Raw genomic sequence first — 14,494 nt, forward strand, 5'->3', positions numbered from 1 at the left:
AAAATGTCCTCCATTCAACCTGAGGATGTGGACGAGCTAGGGCTAGGAGGCAGTAGTCTGCTCGATGTGCCACCGGGGAAAGTTTTGCAGAGCAGTGTTAGAATTCCATTAGCACCATTGGTACATGGGGATAATGTGGTTAAAGGTGGATCCTCTTATGCAGCGATTCTCTAATTTAAAAGATAAGTCAAACTCCAGGCATTTTCACAGGATCTAGTGCTTTGGTAGGGAATGCTTTGGATGCAAAAGTAGTAAATGCTGTTTAACATATTTGCTTGCAAATTGGTCTGATTCTGGGAGATCCTGAGTGCCCAGAACTACCACTGTTTTTTAAGGAAATCATTCTGATCCCACTGGAAAAGTTTTACCATTGACTTAATTTTATTCAGACCGTTGATACAAAGGAGATAGAGAGGGTAATGCTGGTCAAACTAATTAGCTCTCATGCTGTCAACTTTAAGCTCAATTTTATGAAATAAAGACTAAGGCTCTGATCCAAAGCCCAGTGGAGCTAGTGGGAACCTTTCCACTGACTTCAATGTACTTCTGATCAGAACGTAAGATTTTTTTTTATAGTTGCATATGTCACAATCAAAGGAAGGATGAAGGGCTCAATTCTTGCCTTTGCAAATCGTGTGCACTAGCTCCTTTTTCTTCAATGTTCTTTTCCAAGAACATACATTAAGTTTTGTCCCCTTTCAACCCAACAATAGTCTCCCTTTAACAATATTCTCTGCACTGTTGAGTTTCACTCTTATTTACATGTGGAATAGCCTCTTAGGCTAGAGATAAGTGCCTCTTAGCCTCTTAGGCTGGTTTAAGTGATCAGAAACTAGGTTAAACCTGTAAGAGAACAGAAGTTCAGTGCACATAAACCAGTTTCAAAATGGCTGAAACTGGTTTATTGAATGCAGTATCAGACTTAACTGATTTGGGTCAAACTGGTTTATGAAACTTCTGTCCAAGACCCCTACCTGGTTCAAGTTAAATCACAGTCCCCCAGCATCCCAGCATGCTTTGCAGCCCTGGGCTGGGCTTTGCCATCTGCTCCAGTGAGCAGGGCTGGCCCTGCCCCTCTGCTCCCTAGCTGGAGCAGTAAGTGCTGGCTGACAATGAGTTGGGGTGGGGGGCATGTCTGCAGGGGGGCTGCCCCCCGAGGCAAACCCCAGCTGGTTTCTAGGGCTGGGGCAGGGGGGCGTTAAACACCCCCTGCCCCGCTCAAATTTACTGCTGGTTGCAACTGTAGACTACAAATCCCAGAGACACCTAGAAGCAGGAGGAGGAAGCGATGAGCAACCCTGCAGAGCCCTGCTGCTGTGATTTTGGACTGCAAATCCCAGAGACCTCAGGGGAGCAGTAAAAGGAAGTGAACAACAGCCCATGCTGGCTACATGCCAGAGAGCCACGCTCTAGCACCTGCCGGCATCTGGCCTGAGCCACTGCAGGCATGTGGCTGCATTTCCTGAATCAAAGGTGAATGTCCGTTCACTTCTGTTTCAGTTTAATCTGTGCAGTTTAGACTAACCTGTAAAGACTAAATCAATTCAGCCTTGGGCTTTTTGACTGTCTGTACTAAGCCTCAAGGAAAATGGTGAAACCTAGATTTTTAATGGGATTTCCTCATTTCACAAAATAAAAATAAAAAAAAAATCCATTCTGTTTTTGGTGATTTTGTGCCACAGAGTAAAGATTTTGTCTTTGTTTTCCAAGAAAATTTCAGCAACATGACTGCTTACATGTTGAATCCATGACGTTATAATAAAGATGCCTTTGCTTTAACAGGGCTGGGTGTTTTGTGAACTCTGATTAATGTATTTTAAGGCTAGAAGGGATCATGGACTCATTCTAGACTGACTTCAGAGGTCTATTTTTTGCTTACAAAACTTAAAACGTGTAAGGTACTGCAATGGGAAATGAGGCTGTCAAGCAGGAATTCACTCTTGCATTTTGCAGCACCTATAATACATGGTATGATTTCAAGATGACAACTGAGAGAATCCAAACCTGTATAAGTTCTGCTGCTGGCTTTCTTCTTTTCTCAAAATGTTTCTGCCGATGTTGTTCTTGGACTTTAAGAGCCAGCCCTGAACCCAGGATGCCCTGAAAGCAATGATGGTCACAGACTTCAGGTATCATTTCATTGAAAACACAAGAACAGCAGAGAACATGAGGACAACTCTCTTGAAACTCATGCAGGGGACAGTTAACTCGGTGTGGATGCACGGGGTGGTATTTACCTTTCTGACAGCTCTGCTCACAGGGTGTCAGACTGCTTGGTCAAACAGCCCCGTGCCCCCCCATGTCCCCGATCCACATGTCACATGGTTTCATTACAAACTCCTGAAAAAGAGCATCTACTGCCTTCCTATGGGGTTGGTGTCCAGCTGCTCTGTCTCCCTCCCAAGGGAGATATGAAACCATATTCTGGATTTGGGAACACAAAGTCGCCCATTCCTATGAATTTCTTTTCCAGTTTTGGGACAAAGGGAAACCCATCTCAAACTCTGAACTCGGCAATGTTTGCTTCAGAGCCCAGGCCCAAGCTCAACCAAATCTTGGATCAAGACCCCTGAGAAAATTATGGGCGAAGGTGGCTTTTTCAGACATGCCAAACTAGCTTGGGAGGGCCTGTTCCTTTTTCAAAAGTGACCAAGGGACCATTTAAAATATTTTAAGACACGCAATTCCTGTGGCAATCTGTGGGAGTTAGGTACTAAATGCAAAACTACCCCCTGAATCCAGTCCAGACCCAGTAGATGAAGGCCTCATTTTTCAATGAAATGAAGGTTTCCAAGTGCTTAAAGGAATCATTACATGTGCTCAAGGGTGTGGGGAGGGTGTTTTAATTAGAATGGCTCTTGGAAGCTGCTCTGATTAAAGTGCCCACAGTGTCTCATGTATCCAGCATCCCATGCTTCAAAATGGCAGCAGGGATGCTTTAAATTAAAACTCGTTGACTGATTTTTAGTTAAAGCTCCCCAGCTGACATTCTGAAGCACGGGGATGCTGAATACATGAGAGACCGAGGATGCTGGACCACTCGGTTAATCGAGCCTGCTCCAACACGCTGTAATTACAACACGTCGGAGCAGGTGTCCCACATGTCTACAGGCACCCTAAGTGACCTAAGTCACATCTTTTAGTTTCCTAAGAAATAGGGATACTGTTGACAATTTTACCATGAACCTTGTGGGAAATCTGTATTCAAGTCTCAGGTCTGTTACAAAACTTGAATGTAATCCTCCTGTATATGGGCTTAGCTCTGAAACATCCACACAGCATACAGGGGTAATTCACATTTGGCTCAATATCAATTTAGTCATCAGGGAGTATTAGGCCGCTTTTTCCATACCAAGTGTGAATGTGCACAGTAATCCAGTTGCGAGTCACCAAATCGCAGATTCCCAGGACCTCGGCAGAAAGGAGGCTACTGCTTTTCCTTTTATATGATTTTGGCTGTGTCACAACAAAACTAAAAGAAAGATGGTACTTACAGCTGGAAGAGCAAAAAATGAAACTCCAATGAGAGAGAACGTGGCTGCTATTAGCCGTCCCTCCCACGTTTTGGGGGTCTTGTCACCGTAGCCAATTGTAGCTAGCGTAATCTGCGGAGAGAATGGGTTGGCCCTTTCATAAAAAAGACAAAGCAAATTGGCAAGGGGGACGAGCTCTTTTTTTATGCTTTCCTATCACTCCTGCATTTCCAAATGTTTTGTCTTTGCTTTGACCTTCTGTGTCTCCGCTAGGGGGTGCTGCTGACCTACCGAGAGAAACGGAGGCTGTTGCAGTGCAAAGTTCCTCAAAATGGGTTATATGCGCTGCTGGAGGTCTGCAGCAAAGTTTTAGAGGGTGTGTGGGAGAAAGGAATGGGGAAGCAGAAGGAAAGGGGAAGGATGGATGGAAGACAAGGAGGAAAAAGCAAAGAAGAATAATTGTACAATATTTTTCAGGCTGTTGAAGATTGTGGTTGTAGAGCCACCATGTTACTGTTGTTAATACCCATCAAACAGTATTACAGGAGCGTAGAGCAGTATGTCACCCCAGAAATGTTGTGAACTACTGTTCGGGTGTAAATAAACCCCAAGTCTGGGGTATTTTTCAAAAAGCACATAAGGGCAGGATTAGCAAAGCACTTCGAAAACATGCCCTTGGACTGTTCCCTCACCTAAAAGTTAGGCATCTGGTTCTGGGAGTGGGATTTAGGAACCCAAGGTGATGTCTAAGCTCTACACTTTAAATGGGGAGTGCCAGGCACCAGCAAGAGACCTCATAATAAAAGCCAGCATGCGAGCCCGAGACAGCTAAGAGGGAAACCAAAGTGGAAGGGGTAATAGAGGTCCTGTCTCCCTCCATACTCAGGTGCCCACCAGCAAGGCTGGGGTAAGGTGCCTATAGGAGACTGACCTTTACACCCCCAAAGCCTTACTAGACTCAGGTGTCCATGCTGTCCCTCGGTGTAAAGACGACCAGCTCGCTCTTTTCTTTCACAACATGGCTGCTGCATACCTTTTCTATAATAGTCCCCTGGCTCCACCCAGGATGTGGGCAATCTGGTTCCTATGCCTTCCTGAGTCTGCGGAGGGTTCAAACCCATATTTCCAAGCTCCCAGAAGAGTACCTAACTCCCAAGGTAGAGACAAGGCTGAAGTAGGGGGCAGATTATTCTCCATCCTTCTGGCTGAAGCTGGGTTGGGGCACTGAGAAGCCAAGAGTAGAGAATTTCTGGGGCCGGAGCAAAAGCAAGCAAGAGGGAGCCTTCAGGAGTGTTTTTATGTTTTTCACTAAAGAATCATTAACTTTTTTTAGAAGCGGGAAATGTGGGTTTGAATCCTTCCTAGCTGTGGGAGGCCCATAACTCAGGGTCTCCATTTCTTGTGCAAGTGCTCTGAGCACTAAAATATTGTACGAGGGGGTGAGTGGCACCGATACCGCGGTTGACTGTGGGTGCTGAACTCTGTGGTGTCGGTTGGTGTTAGACGTGCTCAGAGCAATACCTAGGGGATCAAGTCCATCCAAGGATCCCTCACTTTGTGACTCTTGACTGGTCTTTTAAGTGTGAGAGAGATGCCTAGAGAGCTCAACTCAGCCAAGATGGCAGCACCTACATGCTCTAGACCCACATGCTCACTGCTCCCTGGACATCTAGAGAGAGGTATTTAGTCATGTTAGTTCCTAGTCAGGCAGAAGGGAGGGCAAGTTGGCACCTTGGGGAGTAAGTGGTTCAAAACATACATTTCCATAGGTGACAGTCCATCTTGACAAATGCTAAGACACCTCAGTAGGTTTCCTGGTTAAAATTTTGCCATCTAGGGCATCTTGAATGCTAAAGAGGGAGCTAGGCCAAGTTTCTGCAAATGGCTTTCCTAGGCTTCAGTACCTCCGTTCCTTTGTGAATCTCACCTAAATGGACTAATGAGTCCAAATCTCATTTTCAAAAGTGATTTTGGCACCTACAAGTTTATGTAGGATTGAAAATAAATAGGGCTTAGGCTAAGGGGTGCCTAAATCACTTTGGAAAATGTTACCTCTAGTGCTTCCCGTTCCCCTCTGACATAAACCACATGGCTTCTTTTCTGTTCAACCAAGAGGTAAGAATGTCTCCAACTACTTACTAGCCCCCACCACAGTGCATCTGCATACGTTTCAAACTCTTCTTTCATCTCAACTCCATTAGCATCCTTTTCAGGCACATCTTTTTCAACCAGATAAACAAGAAATGAGGAGAGGATAAGTGTCAGGAACCCAATGTACCAGGCAGTGATGAGTTCCTGAAATAGAAACAGACGGACAATGAGGAAACGGAAACCAGCTTCAACTTCTGCTGTGGCAGCACTGCAAGTCAAGCAGCAAGGGAGATGAGAAGCACAGGGTATAATAGCTTGGACTGTCACTCCTGCTTTGATCAGAGTCCATAACTGGCATAGCACTGCACTGACTGTGAAACACTGCAGAGATGCAACACTAATTAGCCCATACACAGCACCTTGCCCTGAAGATCTTAAAGCAGTCTGCAAATACAGTTTTGCCCAAAGCTGGATTTATGACCTAAACCCATCATAGCGCAGGGATCGTGTCCCTGCACCATGGCTTTGCATCCCTCACCTTTACTTGGAACACAACGCTGACTTCCCTTCAACTCAAGTTGGGGCAGCCCTCCGGGGCTATCTCTACCTTCCCAAATCAACAGCAGGAACCTTCTCTCTACCTCTGCAGAGGCAGGGTGAAGGGAAGGAAACCCCACCTCGCCCATATAGTTACCACAGCAGTCAAGGTACCTCTATCAGCCTCTGCACACTACTCTTCTGCTACAACACAGGTTAGAGCTGGAGCTGAAGGGGAAATGACCATTTCTGTTATGTGACAACTTGAGGTTCTGGAAGAATATTTTCTTTCTTTATTGAAATAAAACAGGAACTTTCAGATATTCAGAAAAATACAATGTTTTAATCAATACCTGAGCTGCTTGCTACGACAGTGTGTGCCCAAATGTGGGCTCAAGTTTCCTCTTCTATCTCAAGGGACAGTATTTTATCCCCTATCACTCTGGACCAGGCAGAGCAGGGACATGAGTCTGGGTCTTCTACTTTTCAGACCACTCATCACTAGCAAGTAATAAAGTGTCTCCCCTCTCAGGGGTGTTGGTTGTAGCCATGGTCTAAAGATATAGGCAGACAAGGTTCTTTGGGTAAATGTGATTTATTAGGCCATCTGGCACAAGTGGGGAATGGGGGGGTGCTGGTGGCAGCAGCTGCCGCATGCGAGCTCCACCCTCCCCACCTGTGCCCGGCTGGCCAGCTGTAAATTCCAGTTTCATAGTAGTTTGGGGTCAGAAGGGGGTTTTCAGCCAGACGCAGAGTTGCGGGGGGGGCGCTGTGCGCAGAACAGCAGTAGCACAGGGGGGCGGGGGGTGCCCACCAGTGGCAGGAGCACACGCTGGGATCACACGACCCCAGACAGATGTTCATCCAATTTCTTTTTGAATTTACCCAAGGTAGGAGCGAGGACCACTTCCCTAGGAAGTTGGTTCCATATCCTAGCCACCCTAACTGTGAAATAGTGCCTCCTAATCTCTAACCTGAACCTATTCTGCAGCAGCTTCTGGCCATTGTTCCTCATCACCCCAGGTGCTGCTGGGGGGAATTGGACCCTTCCTATTTGCTGCTGATCTCCCCTGATGAGTTTGTAAGCAGCTACCAAATCCCCACTCAGCCTCCTCTTGCTGAGGCTGAACAGGTTCAGGTCCCTCATCCTCTCCTCATAGGGCCTGCCCTGTTGCCCTCCAACCATGCGAGTGGCCCTCCTCTGAACCCTCTCCAGGCAGGCCACATCCTTCTTAAAGTGTGGTGCCCAGAACTGGATGCAGTACTCCAATTATGGCCTGACCAGTGTCACGTAGAGGGGGAGTATCACCTCTCTGGACCGGCTTGAGATGCATCTTTGCACCTTCTTACAGTTTAATAGAGTGTTCCAGTTACTTAAATGCCGGATAACATGGATTTGACTGTAAATAGTTGGAAAAATTGTTCTTTGCACGCTTTCGGGCACACACACCCTTCTTCAGGCATAGAGAGAGTCTGTGGGTGTTTTGCGTGCTCTCCTGGGTAGAACAGAAGCCAATATGCAAAATGCAAATGTGTGGCAGTGAGGATCAGAGGGGTGGAAGACCACACGTGTGAGACAGGTAGGTGGGGCGGGGGAAGGGGAAATGTTGAACAGGTGACAGAACGTAGCTGGTAAAATGCAGACATGTTATCTGGAGTTATTAGACGTTAGGAAGGTTATAATGTGCCATAAATCCAATGTCTCGATTTAGTCCATTATTTTTTGTGTCCAGTAGATTTATTAAATGAAGTTTGTAGGCTTGCCTATGAAAGGTGTTGTGTAAATTCGCTTTGAGGATTAGAGCTGCGAGGTGCACTTGTGAGGGGCACAGTTCTCACAAGACAACCATTCTCTCCAATCTCTTGGCTCTCCAATCTCACTAGTTACACATTCCCTCTTCCCCACACCTTCCCATACCTACCTGTCTCGCACCAATTGTTTCCCATTACCTCTGATCCCCACTGCCATACATCTGCATTTTCACAGACCTGCATATTGGTTTCTATTCCACCTAGGAGACCATAAAAAACACCAACAGGCTCTCTCTATGCCTGAAGAAGGGTGTTTGTGCCCGAAAGCTTGCAAAGAATAATTTTTCCAACTATTTAGTTAGTCTAATAAAAGATATCACACCTACCCAAAGAACCTTGTTTTTCTCTCTTGCACACTCCCAATGAAAGCTTGACAAAAATGGATGCATCTCTAGCAAATGCTTCAGTGAAATTCCACTTAATCAAGAATACTGTGGCAGAGAGAGCCCTCTCTCTGCTGATGTGACAGTGAAGGATCAACACTAGTGCATCTTGAAGCTGACAAGCTATTAAAATGTGTGGGATGTCACTGCATCAGCTACATTTCAATCACATTTCTGACCTGTTCTTCACAATCCTAAGGACAAGAAACTTAAGGGGCTCTTTTATGAGAAAACTAGGATTCTGGTATCATCAAATGAGCCCTGGAGTAGGGGACCCTAGGCCTGTACCTCAAGCACTCAGGCCTTTCCCTGGGTTTGATACCCTGCTTTGAGGAAGGATTATAACAATCTTACCGATGGGCAAATGGTTCCTGATATTTTCAGACTTAGCTGTTAAAAAACAGGCACCCAAATCCATATTCAGGCAAAAAGTAAAAGCCTTGGCTTGATTTTCAGATAAGCTTGTGAGCTGGTCAGAGGCCAGAACTAGCTTACACTATATGTCTGAACAATATCTGACACGTTAAGACCCTGACCTGTCTGGGAACTGCAGTAGTGCAAATCAGTAAATACAACTCAACAGGATTTGGGGTGCCCAGACCTTCTGCCCACCTGCTACAGCCCAGCGAGGGAGAAGTGAGATAGGTATAGGGCCCCACGGAGCCAGTTCCCACAGGGAGCAGGTCATGCATTAGGGCATTGCAAGAAAGAGAAGAGGAGGGGATGTGCCTCTGAACAAGGAGAGAAGGGAGGAGGATTCTTACCTGCTAGGGTAATTTATAAGTCCCTGAATGCTGCTTCTGTGGTATGGTCAGAAAAGGGGGTGGGGCTGTGCCACTGCACCCCCTCTGGATCCCCCCCTGAGCAGGTCTGTGTTTGAGTTGTGCAAAAGACTCATGTACCTTGACTTCTAGACTTCTGCTTCAGAAGGGCCTTCACTCTTCCCCAATCTAAGTTGCATTGGTCCGTCAAGTCTCTCACTTACTTTGCTATGTGCACAAATGGCTGATCCCAAAAGCTTCCACGTGCCACCCCTTCTGTCCATTCGGAGCATCCGGAGAATCTGAAGGAAGCGCAGACTTCTGAGGGATGTAGCCAGAACATTGCCTTGGTTTCCAACAGCTACCACTGGTACCGAGGCAATCAACACAAAGATATCTGCAAAACAAAATATATTAAAAAATCCTGCCGTAAGAGTATTCCCATTCCCTGCTGCTAAATTCTATGGATTTGTGTTGTAAAATCCCCTGGGAAGAGCTCAAGTCCAGTAATGAATGATTTCTGTAGCCAGTGAAAGATATACTCATGTCTCAAACACAGCCTGGGGCATGGATAGGACAAATCTGGTATTCAGGTAATCTACAGATCACCCGGTTGACATGCAAATATAGAAAATTAGGGTTACACAAAGCAAGACCATTCCCAACTATACCATCCCAGCCAAGGCTTTGTCATGCCAAGTCTTAAAAACTCTAAGGATGGAGATTTCACAGCCTCTCTAGGTAGCCTGTTCCAGTGCTTTACTACCCTCCTAGTGAGAAAGCTTTTCCTAATATCTAAACTAAACTTCCCTTGCTGCAGCTTGAGGCCATTGCTCCTTGTTCTCTTATCTGCCATCACTGAGAACATCCTTTTTGCAACTTCTTCCTCTTTGCAACCCCCCTTTCAACATATCCCTCTGTGAGTTCATTTAGTGAGAGGAATGGAAGATATTTAAATGCAGGCTTATGCATCAAAGAGAAAAACAACCAAAGCTGAGATATCCCATGAGTGGGTTGTATTGAACAAGAAGAAATACTAAACACAAAATGGTTAGTGAATAAGAAACTCCTCTCTTCCTGATGGTGTTTCCTGGGTTTTGGCAAACTGGCTGACGGCTCAGGTTAGTGTCATAAGGGTATCACAGGGGCCAAAGAGGAGTGAAATGCAGATTGATTTCTTACTGGTGGATCTTTCTGAGCCCAAAATTATCCAAATGGAAACAAGTAGCAATTTCAGAAATGATCTCATAGCTCTTGGCCACTTGATCTTAAGACTTCATTTGTAATAAAGCCTGTGATGTCACACTATGTAGGTTTCCTATTCATTTTCATTGAAAACAAACCCACATAATTTACAAATTGAGATTATTTTTAAAAATTCAACTGGGTTCCATTTATCATTATCAATAGAGATGTTGTCCTTCCAATGCAGATGACAACTTCATCGTGGATGCATAAGATGCAACAAAGCCCAGCTGGCTTATAAAAAGTGGTTGTAACTGTACCACAGTAACAATGCGGCCACAAATGAAATGCAAACATGGGAGTTGCTGCAGAAACACATTGCGAATTCTAACCCCTGTCCAGAAGAGTTTACATTCAGAAAAATAAGATGGATAAAAGACAGGAGAGAAACAATTATTAGTTATTTATTTGCAAGAGCCTTAGTCCTGGACCAGGACCCTACTGTGTGAGGTGATATGTCATCAGAGATCAAAAAGATTTGAAGAGTTTACAATCTTTGTGTAAGATAAGAGATGAATGCAGATGGACAAAGGAGCACAAAGAAACAACAGGATGATAATGGCCAGTATGACAGAAAATAATCCTAGCATGAGCCTTAAGGTCATCACATTTTTTGTAGGAACCATGGCAAAGGAGGGGTTTCGAGAAGATGATGGGAGCTGACCTTTCAACATGATAGGGAGGGTAGAGATAGGCTGTGATGGGCTTTGAAAGTGAAGACAAGCAACTTGAATTTTGAATGATAGAGAAGGGGGACCTGATTCACGTGATGGGCTGGGAAGATGATCTTTTAAGCAAGATCCAGCGTAGTTGTCAGTGAGGCATAACAGCACGTCCAGGCAAGCATAAAGACTGTTAGAGTAATGGAGTTACAAGATAAGGAGAACCTGGACAAGAGTTTGAGCTGCTTGGATGAACAGGAAAACCTATACACTGGAAACATTACACAGAAACTTAGACAAAGCTTGGGTGTGAAGCCTCCCCAAAATCACAGAGCTGGCCTGGGGCAGTGGCTCCTGTTCCCAAGTCCAGTGTTTTATCAAGTAGACTGGATTACAAATCAAGCTTTTTTAATCAATAAAGCCTTCAGAATGAGTTCAAAGACACATGGAGAACAGACATATTGAGTGAAGACATGCCGTTTTTATGTGCCATTTTCTAACTTAACTACCATGTGAATTAGTGATTGTGATCCAGGAGAACATCTCAGTCAGTATCCAATTTCAACTCACTGCCAAGCCACAAAAGCATTTCTTAAACGAATCTTTCTTTTTAGGCACTTAATAATTATTTCTAAACACCGTGGAACGTCTACTGTGGATTGGGGGCTGAATGTCGGCAGCTTTTACCCTTGTCTTTCACTGGGGGATGTTTAGGGAAGATCTACTATATCTGACCCAGTGAGATACATACACAGAGAATAAGAAAGAATTTGTGCCTACCCAGCATACACAAAGGCTTCCTGGCAAATTTGAGTCTCCCCCTCCATCCTTTGTACCGACAGCAACAGCCAGCAGCCCAGATTCTTAAGGCAAACTCTGCTCCAAAGATGAAGATGGCGAATGTCTCCTGCATCAAAGACACAAGTTATATTTTTGAGGCACATCACAAGTACTACAGTACTTCGAGACATGTCAAGCCTGTAGAATCAAACATTATGTTCATGTCTGCATGTAGGAAAATAACATATATAAATGTATTAAAAAAAGCAACTCAGCAGCCATCATCTTACATGGTTCCCAATATGGGAAGAGCAGGAATTCTCTGTTGTGCTCAGCCGAGGAAGAGGGAGACTTTCCTATTGTTCTCTACGGGAGGGAGGAGACAGAGGGTACATTTTCCAACGTGTTCAAACTGTGTGTATGGACGAGAGAGGAGATGAGGAGTTTCCCATCATTCTCAATAGATGAGGGAAGATGAGAATTCTTTGTGCTCAGAGTTGCGGGACACTGAGCACTTAGGTCAAGGATCAAGGATCTGAACTCTTTTGAAGATCTGACACAAACTGTCTGTATTGAATAAGAAAAACACATTGGGCTTTCTGAACCGTATATAGATGGGCCTTCACTGGAAAGTTGGGATCCCAAATGAGACTGAAATTTATGGAGGTATGTGCATCTGCAATTGTGGCTTAGGGCCCTTTCTGGCATGAACAATCAAACACAAACTCCTCCTAACCTCCTAGGGGCTGGACACTTATCCAATCACTATGAAAGGAGACTGAAAATTCAATCTCTTCAAGCCTGTAGTTTGCCAAAACTGGAAGACTTCTCAACACGGAGGGAGTGGAGATAGTCTTATTGTGTCAGCAGTGTGATAATGCAAAAGCAGGACCGTATGCGACCCGCAAAGGGTTGATTTGCAGCCCCTGAGCTTCTGCCAAGCTAAGGGTACAGCAGCAGCCAGGGTCTATGGACTCCCTTGCTCCAAACCCAGGGGATGGGGTAGTGGGGTCAGGGCTGTGAAGCCAGCAGTGAAATGGGAAGGGCATTGGTGCGCTGAAGCAGGGGTGGGAGGGAGGTGTTCCCCTGTGTTGTCCGGTTCTGGGGACCTGGGGCTCATGGTGGCGCCGTCTGTGCATCGTGCAGCCCTTACAAATTGGACAGTTCTGATGTCAATGGGCAAGGGCCAGACCCTAATTGGTCCCTACACAGGAGTTTAGGATAATTTTGGCATCTTAAATCACAAAGAACAGTCCTAACTGTCCCCATTCAGCCACTACATAACCATGTAGGCCACTGGATTCATGGGCCACTTCCATTTTAGCCTGAAAGGATCCCTGTATAGGAATTCCTAGGCAGCTCGTCTTAAAGCACAGCATGAGTTCAGAAGCACTCAAATGGTTTAGGGTGACCACACATCCAAGTTTTGCTGACTGTCCTGTTTTAAACACCTGTCACTTTGATCATACGATCATTCTCTCCCATTTTCAGGCAGACACCAAGGAGGTATGTTTGAAATGGGACGGCTAAATGAACTATATGAATTTGAAGTTAGATGGTCATTGGTTTAAATCAATAGAGGTCATTGTTTGAAGTTGGTGATTTAAACAAAACAAAAATAACTGTGGCAAAAGGGGCCTGAACCCAGGCCTCCACTTGGCCACAGTTACGCTCCCACTTGCTTGCTCTCTTTCTGGTCTCGTGAGTCTTGTACTTATGGCTGCCCAGTGGGGCTTCTCCAACCAGAGGAATGGAAGGACTCCTGGCCAGCCTTGCCCACATCTTAATGTGCATGGGTATGCATCCTCTCAGTGCAAGGTACGCCCAGAAGCCAGGGGTCCCAATTCCTAGGTGAGCGCTCTCACCACAAAGCTGTTGGACAAAAGGTGTGCAGCAGCACCATCTTCAGGTGCAATGGTGAATGGAGGGTGCTGTGCTTTACAGGGAATTAATTCAGTGCTCCTATCTGTCAGTGTTGTGGTTCATACAGGAATGTCAGCACTGAGCGCTCCAGCTCCTGGCATCACGGAAATGCTGCCATTGCAGCCCTGAATCAACAGCTAAAGCTCCAGGGAGGAGTAGAAATGGAGACAAAGCCCTGTGTCTTCCCCCCTGTTGGCTAGACTCATGGGGTTGGAAGCGACCCCAAGGGTCTTCTAGGCCAAACCCTGAACAGACAGAGAAGGGGCTGTTTCTAATCCACCCCAGACAGACACTTATGTAGCCTCTTCTTGAAAACTCCCAGTGAAGGAGATGCCTCTACTCCCTTGGGCAGTGTATTCCACTGCCTAATGGTTCCTACAGTTAGGAAGTCTTTCCTAAGATTTAGTCGCTAGAGCTTAAACTCACTGTCCACATGTTCTGTGCTCTGTGGTAAGGGAGACCAGTGGTTCCTTCTTCTTTCTAGCAGCCTTTCTAATATTTCAAAACTGCTACTATGTGCCCTCTTAATCTCTTTTTCTCCAGACTACACACACTGGGTTCATAACTTCCCCCGACAGATCGTTCCCCAACCCTTCATCATTGCTGTCACTCACTCGGGATCCTCTCCGGTTTCTCTACCTCCTTCCTAAAACTGTATTGCTCCGAACTAGAACCAATACTCTAGCTGAGGCCTAATCAGCACCAAGACTGCTGCTATTCTTGCTGGCAGGCAGTGACACTGCCTAGCCCATTATCTCCCATTCCGTATGTCGACACTTGCTTTTCTTTTCTTAGTAGTATGCTTTAACATGGGCTGCATGTAGGTG

The 14,494-nt window shown here is 45.6% G+C and overlaps 1 protein-coding gene across 1 annotated transcript in view; it reads right to left on the reverse strand.

The window, feature by feature from the left end:
* KCNQ3 (potassium voltage-gated channel subfamily Q member 3) overlaps nt 1–14,494 on the reverse strand; it is a 55,587-nt gene that overhangs the window by 37,797 nt on the left and 3,296 nt on the right. The window contains exons 3-7 of the mRNA XM_006021992.2: nt 11,745–11,871; nt 9,282–9,454; nt 5,613–5,768; nt 3,495–3,605; nt 2,005–2,100 (exon numbers count right to left, since the gene is read on the reverse strand). Of these exons, the coding sequence (XP_006022054.1) occupies nt 2,005–2,100; nt 3,495–3,605; nt 5,613–5,768; nt 9,282–9,454; nt 11,745–11,871 (663 nt within the window). The remainder of the gene's footprint in view (nt 1–2,004; nt 2,101–3,494; nt 3,606–5,612; nt 5,769–9,281; nt 9,455–11,744; nt 11,872–14,494) is intronic.

This window comes from Alligator sinensis, unplaced genomic scaffold (assembly GCF_000455745.1).
Source record: "Alligator sinensis unplaced genomic scaffold, ASM45574v1 scaffold651_1, whole genome shotgun sequence".
Lineage (NCBI taxonomy): Eukaryota > Metazoa > Chordata > Crocodylia > Alligatoridae > Alligator > Alligator sinensis.